Source organism: Lutra lutra, chromosome 9, assembly GCF_902655055.1.
Source record: "Lutra lutra chromosome 9, mLutLut1.2, whole genome shotgun sequence".
Lineage (NCBI taxonomy): Eukaryota > Metazoa > Chordata > Mammalia > Carnivora > Mustelidae > Lutra > Lutra lutra.
The window spans coordinates 22,413,192-22,440,695 of NC_062286.1; the positions used below are offsets into that span (position 1 = coordinate 22,413,192).

Here is a 27,504-nt window from a genome sequence, read left to right on the forward strand (position 1 = left end):
CTGCACAGGCTGAGCTTTTCATTGTATGTGCCCCACCCAATAGTTTTTGATTCGTGAATATTAAATAATTAGAGATCACCAGGCCAGCCCTCTGTCCTGCACCCTTTAAAATCATAACAGGTTTTTTATTTCATGCCACTTGACTTTGTTTGTTCAGCACCATCGGGGCAGCATTCAGGCCAGAGCAGCCTGTTAAATATTTACCCGGGAGGCGGATATTTCTACAGGAGTCAGCAGCGCTTATCAGGATAGGACGGGGCAGTCAGGTTCAGAACCCCCACAAGCTAAGGAACTTACAGAGTTCGAGAAAGGGTGCAGTAAGTGTCCTTTTAAACATATACCCTCGTTTAGAGCAGTCCTTTGTAGTCTCTCAAGTGCTTCTTCACACACTGAGGCTCAGAGCTGCGTAGGCAGCTGTCGCTCACAATTAGATGGGCCAGAGGGGTCCACCCCTCACATCGGAGATCCAGCAGATGTGGTTGTTTGATGGCTGGGCTGGGAGAGACAGAGACATGAACAAAATGGACAGGAATGCTTGCTCTGCGGCTGTGGGGCCAATTGTAGAGAGAGATGAGCATCCCGGTGCCTGCTTCAGTGGTGGTCTCCACGCTTCTGGAAGCCCTGGGGGATCACTGCAGTCCCAACCCCACTCACTGGGGCCCGGGGACTCTGGCAACCAGCCAGTTCAGATCTGGGCTTTACCATCTCCTAGTTGTGTGAACCCAAGGAAGTTTCTTCTGCCCTCTGAGCCCCACTTTCTTCACCTGTAAAATTACAGTGCTAATTCTCACCTCCCTGAATTGTGGGGAGGATTAAACTAGGTAACGAGAAAGCACCTGACAACAAGGGTTAGTTCTGGCAAATCCCAGAAGCAGAGTCCAGAGAGGTGGGCCTGGAGGCCGAGCAGCCGGTCTTCGGACTTCACACCCGTGCTTCTCTCTACCATGATAGGTAATTTTTGTTTAATGGCTGTATGTCAGAAGCAGAGGGAGTCTCAAGTTTAGAGGATTACCCATGGACTGTTTTCATTTTTTTGGATTCGATTTAGTGAACAATTAATATCGTATACAGGTCAGAGCCCATTATAATCAATTTTAGGAAACTGTCCAAATTATTTTATTTTTTGGAATTTTAGGATGCTGAAGATTGTTCCTCTACGTACACTATGAGAAGCCTGGATCTTAGTATTTCTATGTCCTACAGATATTTCCCCCCAGGAAAGACAAGATATAAATATAGGATTTATTTCTCTTGTACTATAGAATTTTACTCTTAAGCAGTTTCCATCCTAATGGAACTGTGAGAACTTGCCGGTTAGAAGTGTGCCCTCTCTGTACTTTTGCATACAAAAGAGGGGACACAAAGCCTTCTTCCAGGTCATGAAAAGTCATAGGAATTTTCCTAGCTTCCTTCGGAGTTTAGTCTAAATCTCCTCCAACATCTACTCTGAGAGTAGCAGACGGAAGTGATGTTCTTGCTGATTCTGTGCAGTTGCAGACTGTAGATGATTCATTAATGTCAAACTTAGTCAAATGCTGTCTCATAATTTTCTCAGTTGTCAGAGTTGTTGTGCTTTTTAGGTCTCATCTGAATAGAAAAAGTCAACACCAAATATTTCCACCCCATGTTGACTTCCTCACATCGCCCGGGATTTTATTCATATGTTGGGACTTTTTCATTCCATAAACAAATGAACATAATATCCATTACTACCGGAAAAATTAATTTCAGTGTGGTCAATAGGGTGACAGGCTGGGTCTGGGACCCTTTTCAAAACTTACATGTGTTTTTCCCTGTATTGCAAACCCTAGGCTAAGTCTGTCTGCTCTAAACTATTTAGAAATGATTCTCTAGACTTATGGGGAGGCACTTTGCTTCCATTTACAGCCTTGTAACTGGGGACTGAGTTAATGAATAACCACGGTATTAGCGGATCTTAGGGGTCTCTTTATAGCCCATCATATTACAGAGGTGGTATAAGGGGCTTTTGCAGTAAGAAACCTATACATTAAAATAAAATTCAAACGAGAAGAACAAACTAGGACCCAAGGAAAGTGAGAGTAGGAAAGAAGATGAAATCAAGATTAAGGATGGGCTATGAAATATATACTGTGAAGTTCTGAACAGTTTCTTTAGTAATTGTATGCTGGTTATTTAAACTGAAAGGGAATCTCCACAAAAGTCCTAGGAACTATTTCTGGATCAGTGTTGTGTCTTATTACTGCTTGGATCCCTGATTTTTGACTGCACCTTCTTGTGTAGATGAATTGAACGTGAGTGTCGACTTGGACTAGTTGCAGACTTTTCCCATATCAACCCACAGACACAGGACCGAGCAGCACAGTGTTTCCGAAGATGTTTAGTTCGTTGCCACCATTTAAAATTTGAGACCTTAAGTCATCTGGATTTTTGGCTTCACATGAAAAATAAGGGTCTGCAAAGACCAGGCTTGTGTTTCCAACATAGCTGGAGTTTTGGGTGTGGAATCTCTTGGGTTCTCGGTGCTCACTTATATCAGCTGCCTGGGCCTGGTGGAGTCTGGAGTCTGCAGCCCCTGTCCTAGACCACCGGCCCCACACTAAAGCCGGGGAGGCGAAAGCCCCAGGAGGCTTTCCCCAGGCAGCAGAGCCGGTAAGGGGCAGAGCTGGTCCCTCCAGTGTGCTGTGGTGTTGCTGAAGGAATTCAGTTCAGTTCAGTATAGGGGTTTAAGGAATGACTTCTCTTTGCCCAGCACACAATGGAGAGTACGAACACATGCGTCTCCATCAGAGGTCCAGCCCATTAATACTGGCAAGACTTTAACCACGCCAATCAAAATGTGCTATTTTGTGTATGATAGAACCATTAGTTGTTATCAGCCATTAGTTGGTAGTCATGGGTCATCTGAACATGCTGATCTAACAAAACAAATAAGATAAAGAAATGTCATCAGAAAGTGAAGCCCGTGTTCCCATCTTCATTAACTCAAGTGGTTGGTGGGCAGACGTTGATAAGAGAAGGCGAGTCTGTTTGGGGTTGTCACTTCCTGCATTGCTGGAGCCCTAAGAGAAGTGTCCCTTGTACTCTTGTCCTTTCAGTGCACTTGGAGGCTCCTCAGCTCTTCATATCCCAGCTTTTCCAGGAGGAGGATGTCTCATTGATTATGTGCCTCAAGTATGCCACCTACTCACCAACAAGGTAAAAACAAGTCTCCTGGCCCTCCCCTCGTGAGGCTCCTCCCTCCACATGGCCCCGCCCCAGCACTGTGGGCCTTGTCCTGCAGGTGCGTCCTCTGCCCCCCATCCCAGCGTGGGCGCCCCACCTGACACTGGCCTTTCCTACTTGGAATTACAGTTCATCTGTTTCTCTCCCTAGTTCTTTGCGCTCCTTCTTCCTCTTTTAAGGATTCTGACCTCCTGTTCCAGTCTTGTCTTCATCTTTTAAACTTCTACCTCCTCCTCCTTTAATTTCTTTTATGTCCCAAGTTTTTGCTAGGTCTTGCGCCTTTGAACTCCTCCATTTCCCAGTTGTCTGGTGCATGCGTGGGTGGGGAGGTGTGGGGGGGTGTGAGTGAGTGTGTGTTTGCCACTAGTGAGTATCAAGGTAATTCACTAGAGCTTCCTTCACCTCTTTTCTGCTTTTCTGTACCTCACTTTTTACTAGTCAGCGCTTGATTCTCCATGTCCTGTCTAGGAGCAGCTTGCCGGAGTTCCGCTCGTAGGGTAGGGGCAGGATTTCCAGGTCATTCGGGCTGGTAGGCAAGCCCATCAGGTTATTGAAAGCTTTCTCCTAGCCTCATGAATGAGTCAGTACATTAGCGAATAACCGAGTTTACATTAATGACTATTGTCAGATATTTCTAAAAAGTGTAAGTATGTACTTGTTAATGTCCAGTCACGGTAGTTAGCTGAAAACTGGAGATATCCGTCCACAAGCAATACTGACTTTTTTCCCGCTTCCCACATCGACTCACTCCGTTCGCTCGATTCCCAAAGCACTGTTTTCTCTGCTCCTACTGACTTGTGCACACCGGCTTGGAAAAGAAATCTTTTGTTTGTCTCTTTCTTTCAAAAGATAGCTCATCTCAATATAGGAAATATTTTTGAAGTGCAATAATATTTCAAAGGCTTCAGTATTATTTTTTAAATGTCAGAGAAACGAAAATCTGGCAAGTCTGCCGTCTGTGGGCTTGGCACGGATTCCAGGGCATCTAACTCTCATGGAGTGGTTGCCTCTCATTGGACCAAATTCCCCCAGCCTCTGCCCTCCTTCAGAACTGTTTGGAGGATAGAATTCTTATTTACATTGTGGGACTTTGTACTGCCTTCAAATCTGTGTCCCAGGATTATAGAGAAACATGCACATTTGGGTCTTCCAGAACTGAAAAGAAAAGCCTTTTTAAAAAAGCCCTCCAATGGAGATTAATTTCTAGTCATATATTTTCCTCCCAAAAAATTTTGTTACCGTTTTCCCAGAAATATAAGAATCAGTCTGTTTTTCTTATCTGGTTCCCTTTCATTAATTTTACTTGTCTTTTAAAATTGATGTTCTTATGCTTGCTACAAACAAGGACAGTATGGGCTGCTTTTAGAAACAATCTCTTCAAATGAATTTCCATAATTACATTGGAATCTATCTTTATAGCCAGTTTTGTTGTGGGTTTCTGTTAAAATGGTTTTCTGTTTTTAAAATCAAGTACACAGAACTGTTTTCATCCCCTTTTTAAACAAAACCTCTTAAGCAAACTTATCATCTGTTTTTCTTTTCCCAAAATAACATTTCTGATCCTGCATTAAGCCTGCAAAGTAAGCACTGTTTTTATAAATTGACATAAACCCCTATTACATAAATAGAATTGTTTTACTTTTAAAGGGTACAAAGTGGCTATCACTACCAATTGTGTCAAGGTTATTTCAAGTACTTTATCTTGAGCTTTTGTTAGCCATGGAAACTCATTGTGGCTACTGCCAATATAAACAGTTTGGGGGGCCTCTTTCTCCCTGTTTCTTTGAGCCATTATGGGGACATTATAAAGAGTGTATTTTTGTGTTGGTAGCTGATGGGTTAAATGACTAATTTCCAGATGTCCAACTTAATAGGTTCACAATTTTTTTTTATAAAAACTGTCATTTGGTGATAACAAGAAAATACAAAAAGGCAAAATAAAATCCCCTATTGTAACACTCTTTTCCTGGATATTAAGAATTTAAAAAGAAAGAATTCAACATTGTCCTGCCTTTTCAATAGGAGTTGAAGTTCAGAGTAAAATAACCCCCATTTGATGAGCGGAAGCTCTTCTTTACAGATAGTTCCAGCTGATAAACACACAACGAGTGAGAGAATTTAAAAAGTCACCGTTTTCCGGCTCCTAATGAAATAATGGATTCAGACAAGGCTCTCCAGCAAATACTAAAATCCTGAGGTGAAAGGTTGAGAGGGGACTAGACCTTCACAGGCTTTGAGAAGTGTGCCTACAGCTCACTCCTGGCAGCAAAGGGGAGACCTCCCTTTACAGTGGGGTTGGCCTGCTGTCGTCACCCTAACCAGTGATCAAGGTCACTATCACCTATGAGGTTTTCTTGCCAAAAATGTTTAGCGTGAATCTAATCACACCTTTAGTCTAACTTCCAATTTATGGGAAATACAGGGACCTACAGAGTAGAGGGAAAAGGAGGGAAACACCCAGAATGTAGAATGCAAAACATCCTATGAGACAACTAGCCAATCTCTCTGAAAAGTCAGTATCATATAAAACGTAGACTCATGTGCACACCCCAAGAGGTACTCTTATTCTACATAAAAGACTTTCTAGACTAAATGCCTGATCCTTGATTATACCCTCAATTGTACCCTGCCTTTTAAAAGAATATTTTGGGGGCAACTGGAAAATCATGACAATGCACAGGACACTAGATGAAGTCGGAGAATGACGGCTAGATTTGTTGGGTATGGTAATGACATCATGGCTCTGTAGGAAAAGGTCTTATTTTTTGGAGATACACGCTCACGGATCTGGGGCAAACTGTCATGGTGTCTCTCATTTCCCTTGAAGTGTCTCAGCAAGATTGATTGATAGCTTGAGGGGGAGGTAGATGGGCTGCCTGAAGCAGCTAGACCAAACGTTCATAGGTCTTGTTGAATAGAGGGGAGTATAGGTGATGGGAGTGTGGTGTATTCATTTTGCCGTTTCTTCTGCTTCTCTGAGTCTTGGGAATGTTTTGTAAGGAAGCACGTGACAATTCCCTACTCCTCATCTTCGGGTTCCTGTTCTAGGTGCAGTATGTGATTCAAGGGTACCACAAAAGAAGGGAGTACATTGCCGCTTTCCTCAGTCACTTCGGCACGTAAGTTCCTCCTTGTTTAAACCACATGCCAGCAACACCCTCGTGTCCTCACGACCCTAATGTGGGGCTTGGTTACGAAAATAGCAGCTCGTGCTTCCCCATGCTAGCTTTTCAAGGCCATTTTGATTCTTGCTGGTACGTTGCTGAAACTAAAGCTCCCAGGAAGATAGTTTTTAGGATTCTTTGCTAAATCATAGAAACAAGTTTCTTCCTTGGAGCAGCATCATACTCACCCCAAACCCAGCAGTGACAAGGGCAGCACCACCTGCTTGTTCTAGAACCCTACAGTTTGCACAGCGCTTTCACCGCCGTCTGCTCCCAGGGGTCGTGAGTGAGCCGGCCTGCCCGTCAGTATTGGCACAATTGACCCCCCGGGAAGCCCTGAGACTTTGAGAAGCCCAATGACCTGACGGAAGTCATCTGCCGGACAGCCAGAGCCAGGGTGGGAGCTCAGGACTCAGGTGTCCCGACAGGACTCTGGCTCGCAACTTGCCCCCCAGATCTAAGGAGGGCATCCAGCCTTAGACCCAAAAGCAGCGACTCCCACTTGAGATTAGAAGTTGGAAGAAGGCACAGAGAGGGGAGGGAGGCAAGTGACTGCAGGTATAGGGGGCGTGTCCTGCTGCTGCTGCCCAAGCCCCACCCGCCGCCCCTCCTCCTTGGGGCCTGGGCCTTTCCTGCAGGTTGCCAGAGGCCCTGCTGCTCCGCAGCTGTTTCCTTAGATGACGTCAGAGGCCTCCTTGAGCTTCTGCTCAGGGCTTAGCCCAGTGGCTGAGAGGACATGCTTTCCCCTCAGTCTTCTTCAAAAGGCGGAGCCTTCTACCCATTCAGGGGGACTGAGCACTAAGGGTGTTAATGGTCTGCTTGTATCCCACCTTATTCTGTAGGAAGTGTATAAATATAGAGAGATATAGATAGTAACACAAAATTAAAATTTTAAATAAGAAATGAATAAATTAGGAACAAAAAAGTGGGACTAAGGAGGAGCAGGTGAAATAAAGAATAAGGTTGGCCATTCCCTGGGATATAATTTTATAAACTGTGGTATAATTATGGGCCAAATTTCTGACTCCTCAGGAATAATTTTAAGAAATTGAATTTTTTGTGCCTCCAAAATAGAACTGTCAATATCTAAACAGTGTGATGTCTCTCACATGAGTCTTTAATACTTAGGATTTTTTTCAGCTTTATTTATGAACATTTTGAGAAAGTACTTAGGATACAAACAATGGTTCATAAATGACACCATTGGTCTTCTGATTTTCAAAGAAGATTATCTTTAGTATGTATAAGTAAAAATGGAGGAGCTAGCCCAGTATCCTCCCAAGTAGGGTGCACACACCTGAAGGGTGTGTGTCCCCCCCCCCACTCCATTGGCACACAAGAAAAATAGGAAAACTGCATTTACAGCTTTTTAAAAATCTCATTCTTGGGCACCTGGGTGGTTCTGTTTGTTAAGTGTCTGCCTTCCGTTCAGGTCATGATCTCAGGGTCCTGGGATCAAGCTCTGCATCCTTGGGCTCCCTGCTTAGCAAAGAACCTGCTTCTCCCTCTCCCTCTGCCCTTCCCCCCAGCTCATGCTCTCTCTCTCTTTCTCAAATAAATAAATGAAATCTTAAAAATCAAAAACGAAAAAACTCGTTCTTTTTTAACATACATTTTGCGTATGTTAATTGTTTATATACGCATAATAAAACAATATGGTAGTGCTTGTATACAACTACTAAATCATATACAATTGCTATTATATTACTGTAACTATGCATAACAAAAAGGATTCTGTGTTTGTTTTTACTTACAGCATGCAGGATTTGAAAAGTTTAGATAGCAGTGTTATAACGTATTGAGTTGATTATAAATTCATGAAAAGAAATATAAAGCAGTAAGTAAAATTGTTGACCTAAGTCAGAAGATCTGAATGATATACCAACAGTCTTTGAGCAAATCACTCAGCTTTTAGCGTCTTAGTTCCTTTACCTTGACAGAGAGTTCCCCCTTCCTACTTAAACTGGGAGGCCATCAGGATTGACGGTCTCATTGGCCTGACTCAGCGAGGGAGACAGCAAACGCCTCCTGGTGTGGCTGACAGAGATGATTATGTTCTGCCTCCTGGTGTGGATGACAGAGACAATTATGTCTGTCCTCAGTGTGTGGTTAGTATTGTCATGCTATGGTGATGTCTCCCAGGTGCTCAGGCTTTGTAGAAAATGGGGGAGGCGAGTCTGTCAGAATTCTGCCCAGGCCCTTCAGCAGTCCAGGCCTGTTCTCCTGGACACGTGACACGTACCTTGTGTGTCTCCCATCCGAGAACCAGCGCCCACCCAGCTATTGGGGCTTCTTTGTCTTGAGCCTGGTGAGGAGGACAGGGGACACAAGTGAAAGGATTCCAAGTGCTTTGGAAGAAAATAATACAGACTCCTAAACTTAATAATGTTGCCATTGCTGATTACGGCTTAGTGCCTGAGTGAAAGTGAGACTTAGTCATCACAGAAAGTAATGTCGTGGCTGACCTGATGGCTGCCTTTGATCTTTTACTCATAACTGGTAACCAGCATTTGCATAGCATTTTATGGTTTATCTTATTTGTTTTTCACAATCCTGTAAGGAAGTTTGAAAACATTATTGTATGTGTTTTACAGATGAGGAAACTGAGGCCCCAGAGGTTAAGTGATTTGCCTGAAATCATAACAGTAGATAGCAAAACGGTAACTTAAACATAGATGCTGTCATCCCAAACCCCACGTCCTTCCTGTGGTAACACTCCCTTAACCTTAAATGCATCTCGGATGCAATCACCGTGATGTTATGAATATATTCTTTACTTGGTTCCATCTCTCTTGTGCCTAATTTTGATGAGGGTTTTTTCTGTGTGTGTGTGTGTGTGTGTGTGTGTTTATCACCTAGAGGCGTCGTGGAATATGATGCAGAAGGCTTTACAAAACTCACTCTGCTGCTGATGTGGAAAGATTTCTGTTTTCTTGTACACAGTGAGTATACTTCTGCTGTGAGCATGTCAGCATACATTTGCAAAGTCCTAAACCGTATGTAATAATGACTGTGAAAACCTTCAGTGTCCTGAGGGGGTTCTCTTGAAGAGAAAATACCTCTAGAACAATGGTTCTCAACCAGGTCTAATTTCCCACTCTGCAGCTGTTTGGCAGGGTCTGAAGACATTTTTTTTTTAAACATTTTTGATTGTCATGACTGAGCAGGGCGGAAGTGGGGATTGTTGCTTCTGGCATTTAGTGGGTAGAGGGTAGGGGTGTTGCAGGACGACCCCCCAATAGCAGCTGAATTGTCGGGTACAAGATGTCAGTAGTGCTGAGTTGAAGAAATGCTGCCCCACATCCCGGGTTCCAGATTCCTGTTTCAAAGCGTCTTTCCAGCATGAGATTCCAAAACTTTCAGGATTATTCAAAACATATTTGCTTTGGTCATGTGGTTATCATCCTTATTAAGGGAAAAAACCTACAACTTTGATAATAACATAATAGTTATTTGAAAGGTGAGACAAGTCCGAATGTATTCCCAGCATCACTTTTCAATTTTATTGCACGGACAGGCATCTTTAAATGCTTGTTGTGTTACCATAATCAGTGAGTCAATAAACTTTGGTCCAGCTTTCTCTCTCTCTTTTTAAAATTAATTTATTTATTTTAGAGAGAGCGAGCGAACAGGGGGTGGGCAGAGAGAGAGAGATCCCCAAGCAGACTCTGCACTGAGCGTGGAGCCCGAGGTGGGGCTCGACCTCAGGACCCTGAGATAAAAAAACGGCTTTAGTTGAAACCAAGAGTCGGCCACTTAACCAGCTGCGCCACCCCGGTGCTCCTGGTCCAGCTTTCTCCTAATGGATAATTTGGAGCCTCTTCTGTTTATTTCTTTGTTATGTAAGAACCATTGACCCATGGTGCCAGGTTCAAGTTTTAAGTCAACCAAGACCTTTATTCTTTAGCATCTGATATGAACAGTGCCCAGTCTTCAGACCAAAGACACAGAAGTTTCAGCTTTCCCAAGTCACGTGACAGAAAAGCAGTGGCCTGGGGTTGACTTCACTTAGTGGATAGAACTAACCCTTGACCTTTAATAAACTATTCCCAGGAGAGGAGCTTTGGCCCTGTTTAGCCATGCCCTCAGACAGTGTAAAGGCGTTGGTTTGGGGGTTTTTGTTTCCCTGGTGGACTGACGTCCTTGGTTGTGATTTGCTTAGGCTGAAACATGGTTCTGAAATTCATTTGTCTTACCCCATTTCACACCAAGGGTTAGGAAGGGAAGAAAGCCTCTAATGCCACGGTGTAACCCGCACAGGGAGAACTGTGTTGGCTGTGTTTTTAAGGCATCTCCCAGTGATAAGCACCTTGCCTGCAGAGCTTTCTGCCAAGCTTCTACTCTAGAGCGAGTCTTCTGTGGGGACCCTCAGGAACGCAAGCATATTGCTGCACGTTAGTTGTGTGCACAGACAAAAACAAAATTGCAGAGGTGAGATTTTAGTGTGGGTGTTCCTCCAACTGGTTATATGACATTGTCCAAATCACTGAGAAACATTTCCCTCTGCTTGAGTTTCCTCGTGTGTACACTGGGGATCTGGTTGGTAAGTCCTGTGGAGACGTTCACATACAGAGCTTAACCCAGAATACAGGGCCAGATGGTGGAGGGAGCCTCACGGTCAAGGCTTCCTGGCAGTCTCCTCTCTGCCTGCCGTCTTATGTGGCCCTAATGTTTGATTGTCACCTTCTGTGTTGCTGTTTTTGTTTTTTCATTCTGACACTTAATTCCTGTGTGAGATCTCATCGCCTACTTGCCATATTCACTGCGTGCACTGTCTTAATCCCAGGGATTCTGCCTCTACCCTGGTGACCCCCCCCTGCCCAGATGCTGACTGTACCCTTGGTTTGTCTCGCACAACCCTGGACAGTTGTGCGGGTGGTCTGGTTGGCGTGACTCCCTCGCCCAGGTCAACAGGAGGGGCCAGTGCCCTGCCTTGAACAGTGGTGGCGACAGTCACAAGCCTCCCAGAGTGGCTCTGAGAGAAGGACACAGAAGGAGGGACACACGGAAGGACAGTTGCAAATGTTAAATTATAGGCATGCTCAACCAAAGTGGCATGATATCGCAGTCCTTTAAATGAAATTTGGTTTTCTAGCCATGATTCTGTTTTCAAAAATCTTGATGTCAGATCATATCGGATAGAAGTGGAAAAAAGATACTCTTGGCATTGCTCATTGTCACCGGTGCTTGTCACGTGCGACCCAAGAGTCACTCTTCTGGTGGGGGCGAGCAAGAATGATGCCCAGGGATAAAGGAGTACTCACCTCTCAGTGCCTGTCCTCCCTTGTCAGTCCATTTGGTGTTCTAGCAATTCTTATTTCTTTGGAAGGTCTGTTCCCCAAAGAGTATTTCCCTGGTACCACTCGTCCAGTATTTCTTTCTTTCTTTTTTTTTTTTTTTTAAGATTATTTATTTATTTGACAGAGATCACAAGTAAGCAGAGAGGCAGGCAGAGAGAGAGGAGGGAGCAGGCTCCCTGCTGAGCAGAGATCCTGATGTGGGGCTCGATCCCAGGACCCTGAGATCATGACCTGAGCCGAAGGCAGAGGCTTTAACCCACTGAGCCACCCAGGCGCCCCACGTCCAGTATTTCTTACAGCTCCGTCTCCACCTTCCTGTCTTAGCTTCTCCAAGTCAGACGTGTAACACACAGTCCCAAAGTCATATTTTCACTTAGTTCTGGTTACATTCTCCAGAAATGTGAACCCACGGGCACTCTTTAAAACAACTACAAGGACTTCGGGATTTGTTTAATTCACTTTTGCCATAGTGTTTCCTTGGGCCGTTATTCCCTTCCTCCCCAGGCTGCTTGCCGCTGTCTCTTAGCGTCACTGTCTACACTCATGGCTCTTGGGCAGATATGACCTGGTCCGTGAACCAGGGGACTCAGTGCTGTTTCCTGCTCCATCGTTAACACACAGCCTGTCTTTACATAAATTATTCCCGCCCTATTGCTTCTTCCATCTAAAACGCAGGACTTGCTGCATCAGAGTGAAGCTTGGTTGGATAATGTGTCTTACTCCATCATGCAGTTAAGCATCTGACACTTTCCTTTGGAAAGATCTGCTTGCTTGGTTACAACACCCAAGGAACGACTTGTTCCCTTTCTTTTTTCCATGAGGATGGGGAGTAAATACGGGCTGGCAGAGCTGTAATGATAGCACACTGCAGTGAAGTTCTGAGTTCTGAAGAACACAAAGAAGGAGGGACATGCCTAGAGATGAGCCGGGCTTCCAGGGCTGCCTCTGCCGCTCCATGGGGAGTGGACAACTGGCAGGACACCAGATAACAACCCCACTCTCCTTCCTTTGTCCGCCTCTCCCAGGCCCGGAAAGAAAACGGTCACTAGGGCAGGTACTGGTAGTCATTCTGAGCGTTTTGGATGCCAGAGGAAAGAGGCACTCCTCTCTTGAGGCAGATGGCTCTGACCTCACACTTTGCTAGAGTCTGCGGAAGCGAGAATGCCCGTGGGGAAAACATTGTACATATTCTGGGATCTCTCACGAGACACTGCAACCTCCAACGTTCTGATGGTTTTGGGAGCGGAGGTGTGACCGTGATCATGGCCGTGGAGTTTTTTTCATCCGTTTATTCTTTCTTCCTTTCCTTCCTTCATCCGTGATCAACATACTGCAAGATTTGGAACCATGCAAGGATCAGGGAGTGCTCCCATCCAAAAACTGTTTCCAGGAAGGTTTCCTGGCCATCAGCTAAGAATTGTTTATAGTTGGCTATGGAGGTAATTCCATATTTACCAAGCTCTGGAGGTAGATGTTATCTTGAAGCCAGCACCTTTTCAGAATGCTGCGTGACAAGAGAACCAGACAGCAAAGACAGTAACGCAGAACAGAAGCAACCGCTGGGAGAAACATGAGCTCTTCTTCAGGGTCCAAGTCAGCTGCTCTGTGAGTAGGCGCGAGAGGAGGCAGCTGCCTGTGGTAGCAGGATTGCTGCTCCAAAGTGGAGGGTATTGAGATCCGTGACCCCCGAGGCAAGTGAGAGAGTATGTGATTGTACGACAAGCTGTCTTTTCCCATCGCCCATAAATCATTGGTAAGTGACCCTTTGAGTCATCCAGCCTGGACCAGAGGCCGTATCTCCCCGGCAAAATGCCTGCCATTCTAAATCTGACCATTTGGGCTGTTCCATTAAATTTTTTGTTCTCTCTACTCCTAACCCAGTCATTTTCACCCAATTCAACTGAGTTCTGGGTTTGAGAACCTTTCTGTGCTCGGTACTAGGAAAGGTCCCAGGAGATATGAGTGAATAAGTCAGGCTTGACCTTAAGACACTTGGATTCTGGCATGAGTTGGTAGACAACGCCCTGTGGGCCAAATCCCGCCCTCAGCCTGTTTTCATATGGCCCTCCAGCTGAGGGTGCTTTCTGGGTTTTGAAAAGGTTGTTGGGAATGGGGGAGGCATAGGCAACAGAGATGGTAAAGCCTAGAATACTGACTCTTTGACCCTAGACAAAAATCATTTGTGGCCCTGGGTCTAGTTGATGGGAAAGGAGATCAGATAATGATGAATTACAGTGGTACACATTTTTTAAAAACAAATATTTCATGAACTTACCTACTATATGTGAGGCACAAAGAAATGTAGGGCAGAGAGAACTTCATGTGTTTTATGTATAAGAGAGAGATGTAGAAAAAGAGAGAGACCCTCCCTAATGGAGTCTGATGAGAGAGACAGACAATAAAGAAGTAAACTATCAAATATATAAATTTCAAATTCTAACAAATACCGTAATGGAACAAAACAGCAGGCTGCAGGAGACCGAGGGGAGGTGTTGTTGGTTCAGTCAGGGAAGACCAGTTCCTGAGCGGAGGGGAGTGGACTCATCTCTTTGCCACAAAAACAACATCTTGTAGAGTGTTTAAGAGCAAAAAGCAAGATAGTTACTTGCTAGATAATGAAAACCAAAATTGTGAGGTTTTTCAAAACTTGCTGAGTTTTTGGGTATGAATCACATTTTTATATAAATAAGTAGATTTGAAGAACAAATTGGAATCATTGAAGTAATTAAAATCAGGAACTACAATGTTATATATTAAAATTCATTTCAAAGCGAATCCATAAAAAGTGTAATATTATTTAGAATTCATATGGTTACCTCAGATGACACATCTATAAAGATTTGTGGCTCAATTTTATCATTTCTAGTAGGAATAATCACTATCAAAGCAGCAGGAACCAAAACTGATTGTGAATAAAAAGTGAAACTAATCAGTTCTCTTTATTGTTCAAAGAGATAAAAGAATATGGAAAAAGATGAAAGAAAATCTACTTCCTAAAATGTCTTTTTGCTCTGATTATGAGAACTCTTGGTCATTTAGGTGCTTCGAGCATTTCAGTTAATTTTTATCCTGGACTTACTTGAAAGCAGTTAGCTCTGCAAGGTGAAGAGGTTTTCATCTTTAGGTTCCATACACAGGCACCCTGTTCACGGTTTAAGCCCGGATAGATCTAGAACTTGAGCGACCACTGTCACTGTTGTGATTCATATCGAAACTCCTATTTCATCTTCAGAGTCTACTTCTAGAAAGACTTTCTCTGCAGTGTCTGACACTGCTTTGAGAATTTATTTCATTAATCTTCATAATGTTCTTGGGAATATTCTTTTCATTCAAATACCTTGGACTTAGGTAACACCTTTTTAATGACCTTAAAGGCCTTCTTGTAAGGAAGGAAGTTGTCAGTCAGATGCATGATGCCGTGTGGTGGTTTCTTGCCCTGTACCCTCTCATATGTATTGTGTGATTCCTTTCGGTTATAATTATTGGACTGAAGTAATTGCTAAAGTGAGCTTCTCTGATCAAAGAAAGGGCATTAAAATGGAGTGATTTTGACTTAAAAATGTATGTGGCTGCTTCGAAATGAACACATTGTAACCCAGGCAGGCATGTAACTCAATAAAGAGAGGAAGTGTTTCCAAAGAGTAACTTTTATAGTATTGATCCGGTTCCATATAACCTTTTATTAGAATTAATTTTCAAGTATTACTGACATGGGTGAAACAGGGCCATTATTTTGGGGCAAAACTTCTGCTGTTGTTGAAGATAATAGTAATAGTAGCAGTCGCTAACAGGTGTTGAGAGCGTAATTACCATGCTCTGGCCGTGGCTCTCGGTATTTTGCATGTACGGTATTGTGTGGTGCAGCCCTCAACACATTCTTCTGAGGATAATTAGTAGTATTACCACATTTTACAAATCAGACAAGTGTGGCACAGAATGGTGACAGAGCTAGGATCTAAAATCCAGGACCTGATTCCAGAGCCCATGTGCTAAACTGCATTGCTCTACTCTTTCAGATAATTCGTTGGCGGTATCCCCAAGTGTGTGATGAATTTTGAAAGCCTTTGGAGCTTCCCAGAGAATCCATAAGCTCTAGGGACAGAAGTGTTCACCCCGGCAATACTGTCTCATTTCTCAGGCACACGAATGGCCATCTCACCAAAGGCTGTATTGCCCTGAAGGTGGTGAGCTGTGCCACTGGCGCTCCTCAGTCGTGATGACAGGCTGTCCAGCTGTAAACCCCTGGCTAGCAGCACAGACACACCAGCTTGAGCAGGGCTTCACTCTCTAGCTATAAAAAGACCAAACTAATGGGTTAACCAAAGCGTGAACCACCTTTGATGATCTAAAACTAGATTTCACCTGTTTAGACATAGTGAATGTGACCTGTTATAATAGCTCATTATACAAAGTCCCGCGAATGCAGAACCTGCAAAGTCGGAGGCAAACAGGGCAGTGTCACCGTGAGATTGCCCAGGGTTCTAAGACCGGAAGGAGTGGCAAGAGCTTTGGCAAGCTTTTTTACGTGGTTCTTTTTTTTTTTTTTTTTTCCTAAAATGGAATATAATCTAAACGTTTCTGTGGCCTGGATTTATCCTGATGGCCTGTGAATCTCTTTTTAAAGAACACGTTTTAACAGTATGGAGGCTCCTCAAAAAGTTAAAAATAGAACTACCCTATGACCCAGCAGTTGCACTACTGGGCATTTATCCAAAGGATACAAACATAGTGATTCGAAGGGGCACACGCACCCCAGTGTTTATAGCAGCAATGTCCACAGTAGCCCAGATGTCCACCAACAGATGAATGCATAAAGAAGATGCAGTATAGCCACCACCTGGGTGGCTCAGTGGGTTAAGCGTCTGCCTTCAGCTCAGGTCATGGTTCCAGGGCCCTGGGATTGAGCCCTGCATCGGGCTCTCTGCTCAGTGGGGAGCCTGCTTCTCCCTCTCTCTCTGCATCCCCTGCTTGTGTCCTCTCTCTCTCTCACTCTCTGTCAAATAAATAAATACTTAAAAAAAAAAGGTGGTATATCTATGCAATGGAGTAAAACTCAGCCATCAAAAAAACCAAAATCTTACCATTTGCAACAACATGGATGGAACTAGGGGTTATTATGCTAAGCAAATGAAGTCAGTCAGAGAAAAACAAATACCATATGATTTCATTCCTATCCAGAATTTAAGAAAAAAAACAAATGAACATAGGGGAAGAGAAGGAAAAATAAAATAAGATTAAAAAAAAAAAAAAAAAACAGAGAGGGAGGCGAACCATAAAAGACTCTTAACTCTAGGAAACAAACTGAGGATTGCTGGAGGGGAGGGGCATGGGGGGATGGGTAACTGGGGGATGGGCATTGAGGGCACGTGATGTGATGAGCACTGGGTGTGATATGCAACTGATGAATCAGTAAATTGTACCTCTGAAACTAATAATATAGTATATGTTAATTAAATTGAATTTAAATATATTTTTAAAAATTTTAAACAAAAAGGAAGAAAACACTTTTTATTATAAAAATATTAAACACAGAGGTTTTAGAAAGGAAAATATAATAACCCATCACCCATATTGTAGCTTTGTCTGCCTTGTTTCATCAGTCCCTTCCTCCTTTTTAAAATAATGTTTAAAATCTTCTGGAATATTTTGAAGCAAATGTGCAGTATTTCACCTATAAATACTCAATGTGTATCTCTAATAGATTTTTTACAAAGATGTCTGCAAAACAATGCTGTTAGAATATTACAATAACAAATTATGATATTATTAATATCATCTAATAACCAGTCTGTGTTCACCTTCCCTATTTGTCCCAAACATATTTTTTTCTTTTTTTACAGTTGGTTCATTCAAATCAGAATCCCAGTAATTCAGGACCCATGAATCTTGAGAACCTTTCCTTAGAAAAGAAGAGATGTGGGCTGAAATAATGGCTGTCACCACCCCATTTCTTTCCCCATAATTTAGCTAAGAAAATATGGAGTGAAATTATTAAAAACATCACTTCACCCAGGGGCCTATAGAAGACAAGGTCTGGCATTTGTTTATCAGTTTTATTTCAAAGTGCCTTTTAATTACCGCACTTACAATGTGAGTCATCGAGTGTCTGTGTCAGTTCTGAATAGATTTCTTAGCGCTAGAATGAATGGTTAGGGATTATCTAGCCCAGGGACGCCTTTGGGAAACCCTGTGGATCCATTCTTTGAACAGTATTTTTTTTTTAAGATTTTATTTATTTGACAGACAGAGATCACAAGCAGGCAGAGAGGCAGGCAGAGAGACAGGGAACCAGACATCCTGCTGAGCAGAGAGCCCGATTCGGGGCTCGATCCCAGGACCCTAGGATCATGACCTGAGCTGAATGCAGAGGCTTAACCCACTGAGCCACCCGGGCGCCCCTCGAACAGTATTTTAAAATGCATAAAGTAAAATATATAGCACGACAAAGGAAGCCAATTCTATTAAAATACTTTTATCCAGTCGCTAAGAATGATTTAATCCTGTGATTAAAAACATATGATATGAGATATGGGCTTCTTGGATGATACCTTGAATAACAGTATCCAGTGGCAAATCTAATGATTCTTGTAACTTTGAAAGAGTGATGCGCATAAAGAATATTTTAAGATACGAGCAGCACCTGCAACGTGGTACAGAAATGGCTGCGATTTCTTTCGATAATGAGGCCAGGGTCCTGCTAACACTGCTGTAGATTATTGCTTGTGTTCATAATCGAAGGAAATCTAAATTTCAGTTAAATAGTGAATAGTGATAGTGAATGTAAACGTACACATTTTTTCCTCTGCAAGTTCCCAGATGCCCATATTTGATCCAAGGACACTTGTGGAGTGGGAGGTGAAGGGAGGTGTGTGGGTCTCAGATTGAGAATCTCAGAAAACTCCCTGTGTGATGGAGGTAGGATGTGGCTAAGTACCTAACCCCAAGCCGTGCATAATGTAATGTAATAGGGGAGAATAGGACCAGAAGCCAAGTTCCCGCAATCCAGCTAAGCATTTTTCCTATGTTTGAATGGCCAAATTCTGAGAATCCTAGGCAAGGTAAAGGTAAATACTTTTACAACAGTATGTGGTCAGTATTGTATTGCTGTCTTAACGCTAGCGTGAAGAGCTGAGTAATGTCCAACATAAGGAAAACATCAGGAAATAATGCTCAGATTTAAGGTTTAATGCCCTTCCTTTTGCATATTATGTGCTCCCTATTTGCACAAGTTCAACTTTCCTAAAAGTCCATGGGGCATTTTTCCCCTGTCTTTTTTCAGGTATAACTTACTATAACTTTACTATAACTTATAGAAAAACTCACCCATTTTAAGTGAATAATTTAATAAATATTGGCAACCACCTACAGCCACAGAACTAGAACCACAGCCAGGACATGGGACATTTTCATCACCCTACGAAGTTTCTCGTGTGTCTTTGCAGCAGATCCCCTCTCTTGACCTTCAGCCCCAGATAGTCACTGAGCATTTTCTGTGACTACAGTTTATTCTGTTATTGAGTATGTAGAATTCCATAAAAATGGAATCAAACTCTATATGGTCTTTTGCATTTGACTGCTGTCCCTTAGCACAGTGTTGTTGAGATTCGTCTGTGGTGTGTGTGTGTGTGTGTGTGTGTGTGTGTGTGTGTGTATTTCATTCCTATTTATTGCTTTTTCCTTTCCACTAGTTATCCATTTACCAAGTTGATGGACATTTTATTTGTTTCCAGTTTCTGGCTCTTAAGAATAATGCTCCTATGAACAAAATTTTAAGTATAAGTCTTTGTGTGGACATGATTTGTTTCTCTTGGGTAAAAACTTATGAGTGAGAATTCTGGATCATAGAGTAAATATGTGTTCAACTCAGAAGTATATATTATACTACTGCTATATTGTTTTCCAAAGGGCTGTAACTGCTGCATTCTCACTAATAGTGTGTGAGAGTCCCAGTTCTTCCATAGCCTCTCCAGCACTTGCTTTATCAATCCCTTTCATTTCAGCCATTGTAAGGTTTATAACAGTATCTCACCATGGTTTTAAAGTACAGTTCCGTAATGACTAGTGATGTTGAACACCTTTTCATGTGCTTTTGACCAAGTCAATTATTTTGTAAAATGTCTGTTCAAATCTTTTTCCTGTCTTAATTGGATCGTTGTCTATTTTGAGTCATGAGTTCTTTATATGTATTAAATGCAAGCCCTTTGTCAGTTATATGCTCTACACATTTTTTCCCCAGTCCATGACATGCCTTTTCATTTTCTTAACTGTTTCTTTGAAAGAGCAAAAATTTTAATTTTGATGAAGTTCCTTGTATCATGTTTTCATTTTATGGCTGTGGTTTTGTTTATTTTAATTCCAGTGTAGTTAACACACACAGTGTTGTATTAGTTGCTGGTGTACAGCATTGTGGTTGCGCAATTTTGTGATACGTGTGCTCTTAATCCCCGTTGCCTAAGTTCACCCATTCCCCTCTCCCAGCTCCCGTCTGTTGACCAACAGTTCTCTATAGTTAAGAGTCTGTTTTTTGGTTTGTCTCTTATTTTCTTCCTCCATTTGTTTTGTTTCCTTAATTCTGCATGGGAATGAAATCATATGGTATTTTTCTTTCACTGACTGACTTATTTTACTTAGCATTATACCCTCTAGCTCCATCCATATCATTGCAAATGGCAAGATTTTATTCTTTTTTATGGCTGAGTAGTATTCCATTGTATCTATATATACCACATTTTATCCATTATCTATCAATGGACACTTGGGCTTCTTCTGTAATTTGCCTATTGTAAATAATGCTTCAGGGAGTACATATCTTTTCCAGATAGTGTTTTCATATTCTTTTGGTAAATACCCAGTAGTGGAATTACTGGATCATATGGTAATTCTGTTTTTCATTTTCTGAGGAAATTCCATACTATTTTCCACAGGGGCTACACCTGTTTGCATTCTCACAGGCTGTGCCTTTAGTGTCCTGCTTAAGATATTCTTGCCTAATCTAATCCAAAAAGAATTTCTGTGTTGTTTTCTTCTGCAGAGTTCATAGTTTTAGCTCTTTCAATTTCCATTCCATTTCCAGTTAATTTTTGTGTATGGTGTGAGGTAAGGGACACAGTTTAAATATTTTTTTCTATACTAATATCCATTTGTTGAAAAGACTGTTGAATTACTTTGACACCTTTGTCAAAAAAAATCAGTTGAATATATATATGTATATATATTTCTGTAATGTATATAATATATAATTATATATAATATATTATATATGAATATAATATATATTTCTGTAATCCTGCATTCTGTTCTATTGATCTACATGCCTGTGCTTTCACTTTATAGCACATCTTGAAATCAGAGAGTATAAGTCCTTTAATCTTATATGTCTTTCGTCTAAATTGTTTAGGCTGTTTAGATCCTTTGCCTTTCCATATACATTTTAGAATTCGCTTGACAGTTTTTTTTTCACTAAAAACTTGATTGGGATTGCATTGACTCTATAGCTTAATTTGGGTGGAATTGCCATCTTAGAAATATTGAGTCCTCCAATCCATGAACATGTTTTATATTTCCATTTATTTAGACTTTTTTAGTTTCCCATAGCAGCGCTTAGTAGTTTTCAGTATACAGGTCTTGTACATCTCTTGTTAAAATTCCTAAGTATATTTTAAGCTATTGTGAATGGAGTTATTTTTAAAATTTTTCATTTTCTGATTGTTTATTGTTAAGATATAGAAATACAGTTAGTTTTTGTGTATTGACCTTTAGTGGAGTCCTTAGAATTTTTATGTACGTGATCATGTCATCTGCAAATAAAGGCAGTTTTACTTTTTCCTTTCCAACATGTATTTCCTTCCTTCTTTCCTTCCTCCCTCCCTTCCTGCCTCCCTCTCTCCCCCCCCCTCCTTCCTTCCTCTTTTCCCTCCTTCCCTCCCTTCCCTCTCTCCCCTCCCTTCCCTCCCTCCATTCCTTCCAACCCCCTTCCTTCCTCTCTCCCTCCTGTCCCTTCTCTTCCTTCCCCTTTCTTCGCTCCCTCCCTTCCTCCCTCCCTCCCTCCCTCCCTTCCTGCTCTTCAGTGGCCTCCAGACAAGACCTAAGCAATAGTTTACCTGTTTATTGGTCTAGTCCTTCATGCACCTTGTGTTGAGCACCTGCTCTGGTTCAGGTACTGGCAAGACCCGAGAGACCAGGATGAATGCTGCTGGCTCTGAAATGGCTCCATCTAGTAAGATCATATGAAAACAGCAGTGAAACATTTCAAGCAATGCTAGGCATCCTCCAGATGTTTTGGGAATACAAGGAAGGGGCACCCAGATAGCACAGGAGGGCTGTAAGAGCATTTCAGGCAGAGGGGCTAGTGTAAACAAAGGCACTGAGGGGAGAAACAAAAGTGAGTCTATTAGGATTTCTCAAATGTATATTGGATTCTGGGGAGTTGTGAGAGACTGAGCTAGAGGCAGGCTGAGCTAGAGCCCAGAACTCGGAGAGCGCTGTATACCAGGCTGGTGAGTATGGACAGACTTGGTCTCCCAAGGATAGCAAGGATAGATGGATGTTTGCTCAGTAGAGAAGTGGTATACATTTGCTTTTTTAGGAAAGGGGACTTTCCTAAAGAAAGAAGATGATTAGGCAAAAGCTGATGAAACCTGAATGAGAAGAGTCATAACAGGGATGGAGGGGAAGGAACACTGTATTTACAAGTTTCTGTTTGGGAAGCCGAAAACAGTTCTAGAGGTAGACAGGGGTGATGGTTGCACAGGGGAGGGGATGTACTGCTTTGTGCCGCCAAACTGTACACTCAGAAATGGTTAAAATAGGAATTTTTATGTTAATGTGTATTTTACCACCTTTTAAAAAATGGAAACATAAAAGACACAGTTCATTAGTAGACAGGTGTCTTATTGGCAAACTTTCTTCAGTCTCAGTCAACATGGTGTGTTTTTCTAATTCATTGTCACTCAAAGGTTACTGGTGATAAGAAGTGACCTCTAATGATAGGCAATAATGGTAATACTGCCCTTGTGGTATATAAATAATATTATTTGCTGAGTACTCTGTGCAAAGTCCTGTGTTAAGTACTTTACCTTCATGATTCCATTTAATTCTCTCAAGAGCCCTATAAGGCGGCTCCTTATCTCCATTTTACAGTAGAGGAAACGAGAACACCTAGAAATAAAGTAACTTGCCAGATGTCCCATAGCTAGCAGTTGAAGGAAACAGCATTAGAACTAAGACCTTTTCATTCCAGAACTCTTACTCTTAACGGTTCACTGGAGCCTCCTAGTCTGCATGCTGGGGCACACCACTGGGTTGGGAAGAGGCTACAGATGGGCTGCTGATCACTTTAGTTCTTGTGGGAGCTGGGTCCCATGTCAGCAACCTCCACTGGCCTCACATTTTCCCAGGGTGCTGTAAAACCTTACCATTTTTCTGATGATGCCGTGATTTGGAAGAAGCTGGGGACCGCGGTGTAACACTATGTTGTCTTTTCTAAAACAAGAAGACCCTAGGTATGTATACAATGAGGAGAATCCCAATCCCAGTCCATGTGATGGGTAAAGATCCTCATTCCCAGTTCTTTTCTGCAAACGAAGTCCCATAGGGTTCTCCAGTGTTACTTCTGATGTGCCCAGCTGTGAATCTGTCTCTTTGTACTCTGAGTCTTTTGAGCTCACCAGAGTGTTGAAAAGGTGGATTAGGGTTCCGGGGTCTCCTGGGAAACTGTAGTGCCTGCCAGTCATCAGCAAACTTTGCATACAGGTGAGCCCAGCGAAGATAATTGCAAAAAGGAATCCGTGAGTGTGAGTGAGGCCAGGGAATTAACATTCACATTTTAAACAACCTCTTGCAGTCTCTGACCTAGACCATTGTTCCCATTCAGTTTGTTTCCCAGTATAGGGACAAATTTAGTTCTTTGCATTTTTCCAGTTAGTCTTTCAGGTTAGATAGTCTTATTTGGCTTTATAGTCCTGAACATTTATCGGACTGGGGTTTGCTTTTTTATGTATGCCCAGGTGACAGGTGCATTTAACTCCGTGAACATTTAAGCATATTCTTTGTGCCAGATGCCATACTGAATACTAAAGATCTAGGGCTGAATGGGACATGTTCCTTTTCTAAAGAAACACACAGTCTCATGGACTCCGTGAGGCTTTTCCCAATGAAGATTGTCTTAAAAAAAAAAAAAAAAAAAGATCTTTGGCTTTGCTAAAATTTCTTCTTTTTCATTTGGCTGCAGTTTGGAAACCTCATATGTATTGTAAACTGTCTCCTGTGTCAGACAAATTAAAAAGAATTTGCAAAGTTTATCCTTAAGCTCTTGTTTGATTGAGACCTCAGACATGAACTGTGGTCTGAACAAAGCATCTCCAAATGGTGCGTAGCCTTTGTTTTATGTTGGAAGAATGTAGTGGGCCCAACCCCTCAGTTCAGACTGTCCCACCACAGTTAGTCAATGAGAAGGTAGAACCCATTTGCTGGGACAACACTTGAACACTGTATTTACAAGAAGATGAAAACATACTCACTCAGCCTCTAACCAAGAGGTTAGATACTTCAAAAGACCCATTATTCTGGGAGATGAACAGCCCAAGATTGCAGACTCCGTGGACTCCACAGAGAGTAAACAAAAAAAACTGTCTGCTCCAGTGTTCAAAGATGGTTCGCTCTAACCTCATCCATTGTTTCCATTATTCCCGGGATCCTGGGGACTGCAGAAAACCAACACAGCCAGAAAGAGTGGCTTCTTGATTTCAGCTTTCCAAATTTAATCCTTTTACCAACTAGGAAGTCCTTCAAAGCAGCCCCCATTTCACTTTGGTACCCTGAGAATGTTCGTTGTTTTCAGCCACATATGAACCAAGGAGGTACCTTGGCTGTGGTGCTAAGTGGGAGTGAAGACCTCAGTGTCTATTTCTGGTCCCCTTTTGTCCTGTCAAGTGAGTTAGGTCAGCTCAGTCTCCCCACATAAGGTAATAATGTAATTAAGTTAGTTGTTCTTCAAGGGAGGTAAGGGGCAGAAAATTGAAAAGCATGGGTAGCTACTATGGTGATTCACCTTGCATGACTCCTGGGTATTTCCAGTTTGGGAGAACAGGAAGGAGGTAGGGCTTGGCCAAACTTTTCAGGCATGTGTAGGCTTGTTTTTGCACGTGTGTGCGTACACACACACACACACACACACACACACACATACACATATCGCGCACACACCCCTCAGTGATGACACTCAGTTAACACTCCTGGAACTAAGGCCTTGAAAAAAACCGGAAAGTAACTGTCCCTTCCCCCGCCACACACACAAAATACAGGGACCCTCCCTAAGAATCTTCCTTTTTAAATTTTTCATTTTGTTGTTGGCGTTGGCAGTATAGTCACTAATTTTAAAAAAATATACACACTATGACAAAAAAATCTCTCCTTCACCCCTGCTCAGTCCATCCTGTTTCTCTTCCTGTTGCTTTTTTGGAAGTATAATTGACATTCTGTGTTACAGTGGTTTCAGGTGTATGAAATATTCGTGGCATTTTATTAGTTTCTTTAAATGCTGCCTTGCAGAGTTTCTTCATGCGGATAAAGTGAATATAAGAATATAGTCTTAGTTTTCTCCTCTCTCCCACGAGAAGAAGCCTATTGCACACCTGATCGGGAAGAAGTACTTTTGATGTCTTGTTACCATGGATGTACAATTCCTAACCTCCTCTTGATCATGGTTGCCGAGTTAACACAAAGGCTCAGAACCTGCTTCTTTCCAGCTTTTGTAAATTTAGGTGGGATTTGCATAATGCTTCTGTCACTCTCAAGTGGATATTAGAAATATCTCTTTAATATCCGGTATAATTTTCAGAGGACTTTCAATATTTCAATATTGAATATTTCAGAGGACTTTCATACTTATCATCCCATTTGATTTGAATCTCCCCAAGCCCCATGGAGTTGGTAGGGCAGGTATTATCCTTGTTTTTAAGGTGAGGAATTTAAGGGTAAAGGATGTGCGTTGGGTCCTGCATCTGGATCTGAGGGCCATTCTCTGTACCTTTCCTGTTTCCCAGTAAGAAGGCAGAAATTGCCTTCCATCGTTTTGTTAATACTTTTCCATATCTACCACATAGTCTTTCGTGACTTTTTAAAACTTTTTATTTTGAGATAATTTTATAGTCACACATACGTGTAAGAGGTAATCGGAGAGATGCTGTGTACCCGCTACTCAGTTTCCTTCCGTGCTAACATCTTGGACAACTGTATTAACAGTAGCAACAACCAGGATATTCACGTTGACACTGTTGTGGGGCAGGGGCACCTCCATCCCCAGGAGGATCCCCGGAGCCCTGGTCCGTTCCTGTTCCCCTTCCGTTTTGTGAATTTCCCCTACAGTTTCCATTGAATCAGACACCCTCAAACCAGTGACTCCGTCTTGTTCAGACTGTCAGTGTGACTTGATGTCTGCTGCAGAGATTATGCAATGTAGAGAAATCCTGCAAAGTTAGAGTGTGATCCTTCCCAACAAGAGGCAAGTTTTATGTGTCTAAATTGACTAAACACTGTTCCTTTAAATGGATCTCATACCTACAAAGAAATGGATCTCATACCTACAAAGAAGTAACCCGATCCCCCATTTCAGCAAGCCAAAGCTGAGGCTCATGCTCTCCAGGTATCCCCACAGGTACATACCCCCCTTCCAGAGCAACCAAACTACTTAATCAACGTGCCACCCCTTCTTTATCTGCGAGTGAAAGGCCCAAAGGAAGCACCAGTCATAGTTGCCAGCCAGGATCCATTCCTTATCTGGCCGCTGTCAGCCTGTCTGTAAATGATCAATACAGAACAGTCCTCTGGGAGGTTTTCTCTCCCGCGTCTTCTCTCCTCTTCTCCCAAAGATTTGACCTTTGCAGTCTCCACCTTCTGGAGGGGATCCCGTGCTCTCCCTGCACCTGGAAGAAGTCAGCATATGGGTGTGTACCTGCATTTCCAGGGAAATGGACTGAGTTTATCAAAAAACCTGATCTGTCCAACCCTAGATCAAAATCAAGGCATTTTATAGCAACCCTGAGAGCCGGGCGCTGGACCATACAGTCCAGCTCCTTCGGGAAATACCTGGCCGGGGAGTGACTTCGGTCTCCTGGGCAAAATGTTCATTCACTTCTCAGACAGCAAAGCCTTTGTAAAGGCGAAACAGACTCCAAGCTGGGTGGTGACGAGATAAAGGCAGGCCACTCCTGTTGGAATGTTTGTCGTTTTGGTGGGGAGTTTGTTGAACAAGGTTTCTACCTTATCTGTCTCCTTTTAGATTTATAGCTCCAGAGCCTGCAGATGTGAACACAAGCTGTGGCAAGATTAAAAACAAACCTAGGCCCTTCAATAAAAGTCATCTCAAGAAATTTTGTTTTGTTCTTGTCGTTCATGAGAGCGGAGAGCACAGTAGAGGCTCTAACAGAGTCTTGACTAGTAGGACTTAGCAGTCCTTGGCTAACCCTACAGATCACACAGTGCTGGAAGGAATATCGCCTTGGTGTTACTGATAGCAAGTGTACTGTTTCCCATTACTCTGCCCTGGAAAATGGGTTTCCTACTATTTTAAGTAAATTAAACGATTCAATTAAACCTACTACTTTAATTCAGTTAAACTATTTATTGAACCTTTGTCTCAAAGCCAGCCCCAGTATCAGGTATATGAATAAGATACGGTCCCTCCCTCATGGAACTTAAAATGAGAAAATCATCTCTACATCTTACTGTTCCAGAAATTAGCTCTATGAAAGGGCCAGACCAAGGAACAGGCTCCTTAAGGGGGGGGGGTGTCTGGCACCTCCTTTGCAGCCTTTCCACTGTGGAGGGGTTTTGGGCCA

The 27,504-nt window shown here is 42.5% G+C and overlaps 1 protein-coding gene across 4 annotated transcripts in view; it reads left to right on the top strand.

The window, feature by feature from the left end:
• BABAM2 (BRISC and BRCA1 A complex member 2) overlaps positions 1-27,504 on the top strand; it is a 399,606-nt gene that overhangs the window by 309,900 nt on the left and 62,202 nt on the right. For 3 of the 4 annotated variants that reach the window (XM_047746396.1, XM_047746398.1, XM_047746397.1), the window contains exons 8-10: positions 3,078-3,177; positions 6,253-6,323; positions 9,228-9,310. In XM_047746396.1, coding sequence (XP_047602352.1) covers positions 3,078-3,177; positions 6,253-6,323; positions 9,228-9,310 — 254 coding nt within the window. The remainder of the gene's footprint in view (positions 1-3,077; positions 3,178-6,252; positions 6,324-9,227; positions 9,311-27,504) is intronic. The other variant, XM_047746400.1, reaches the window with a different exon arrangement.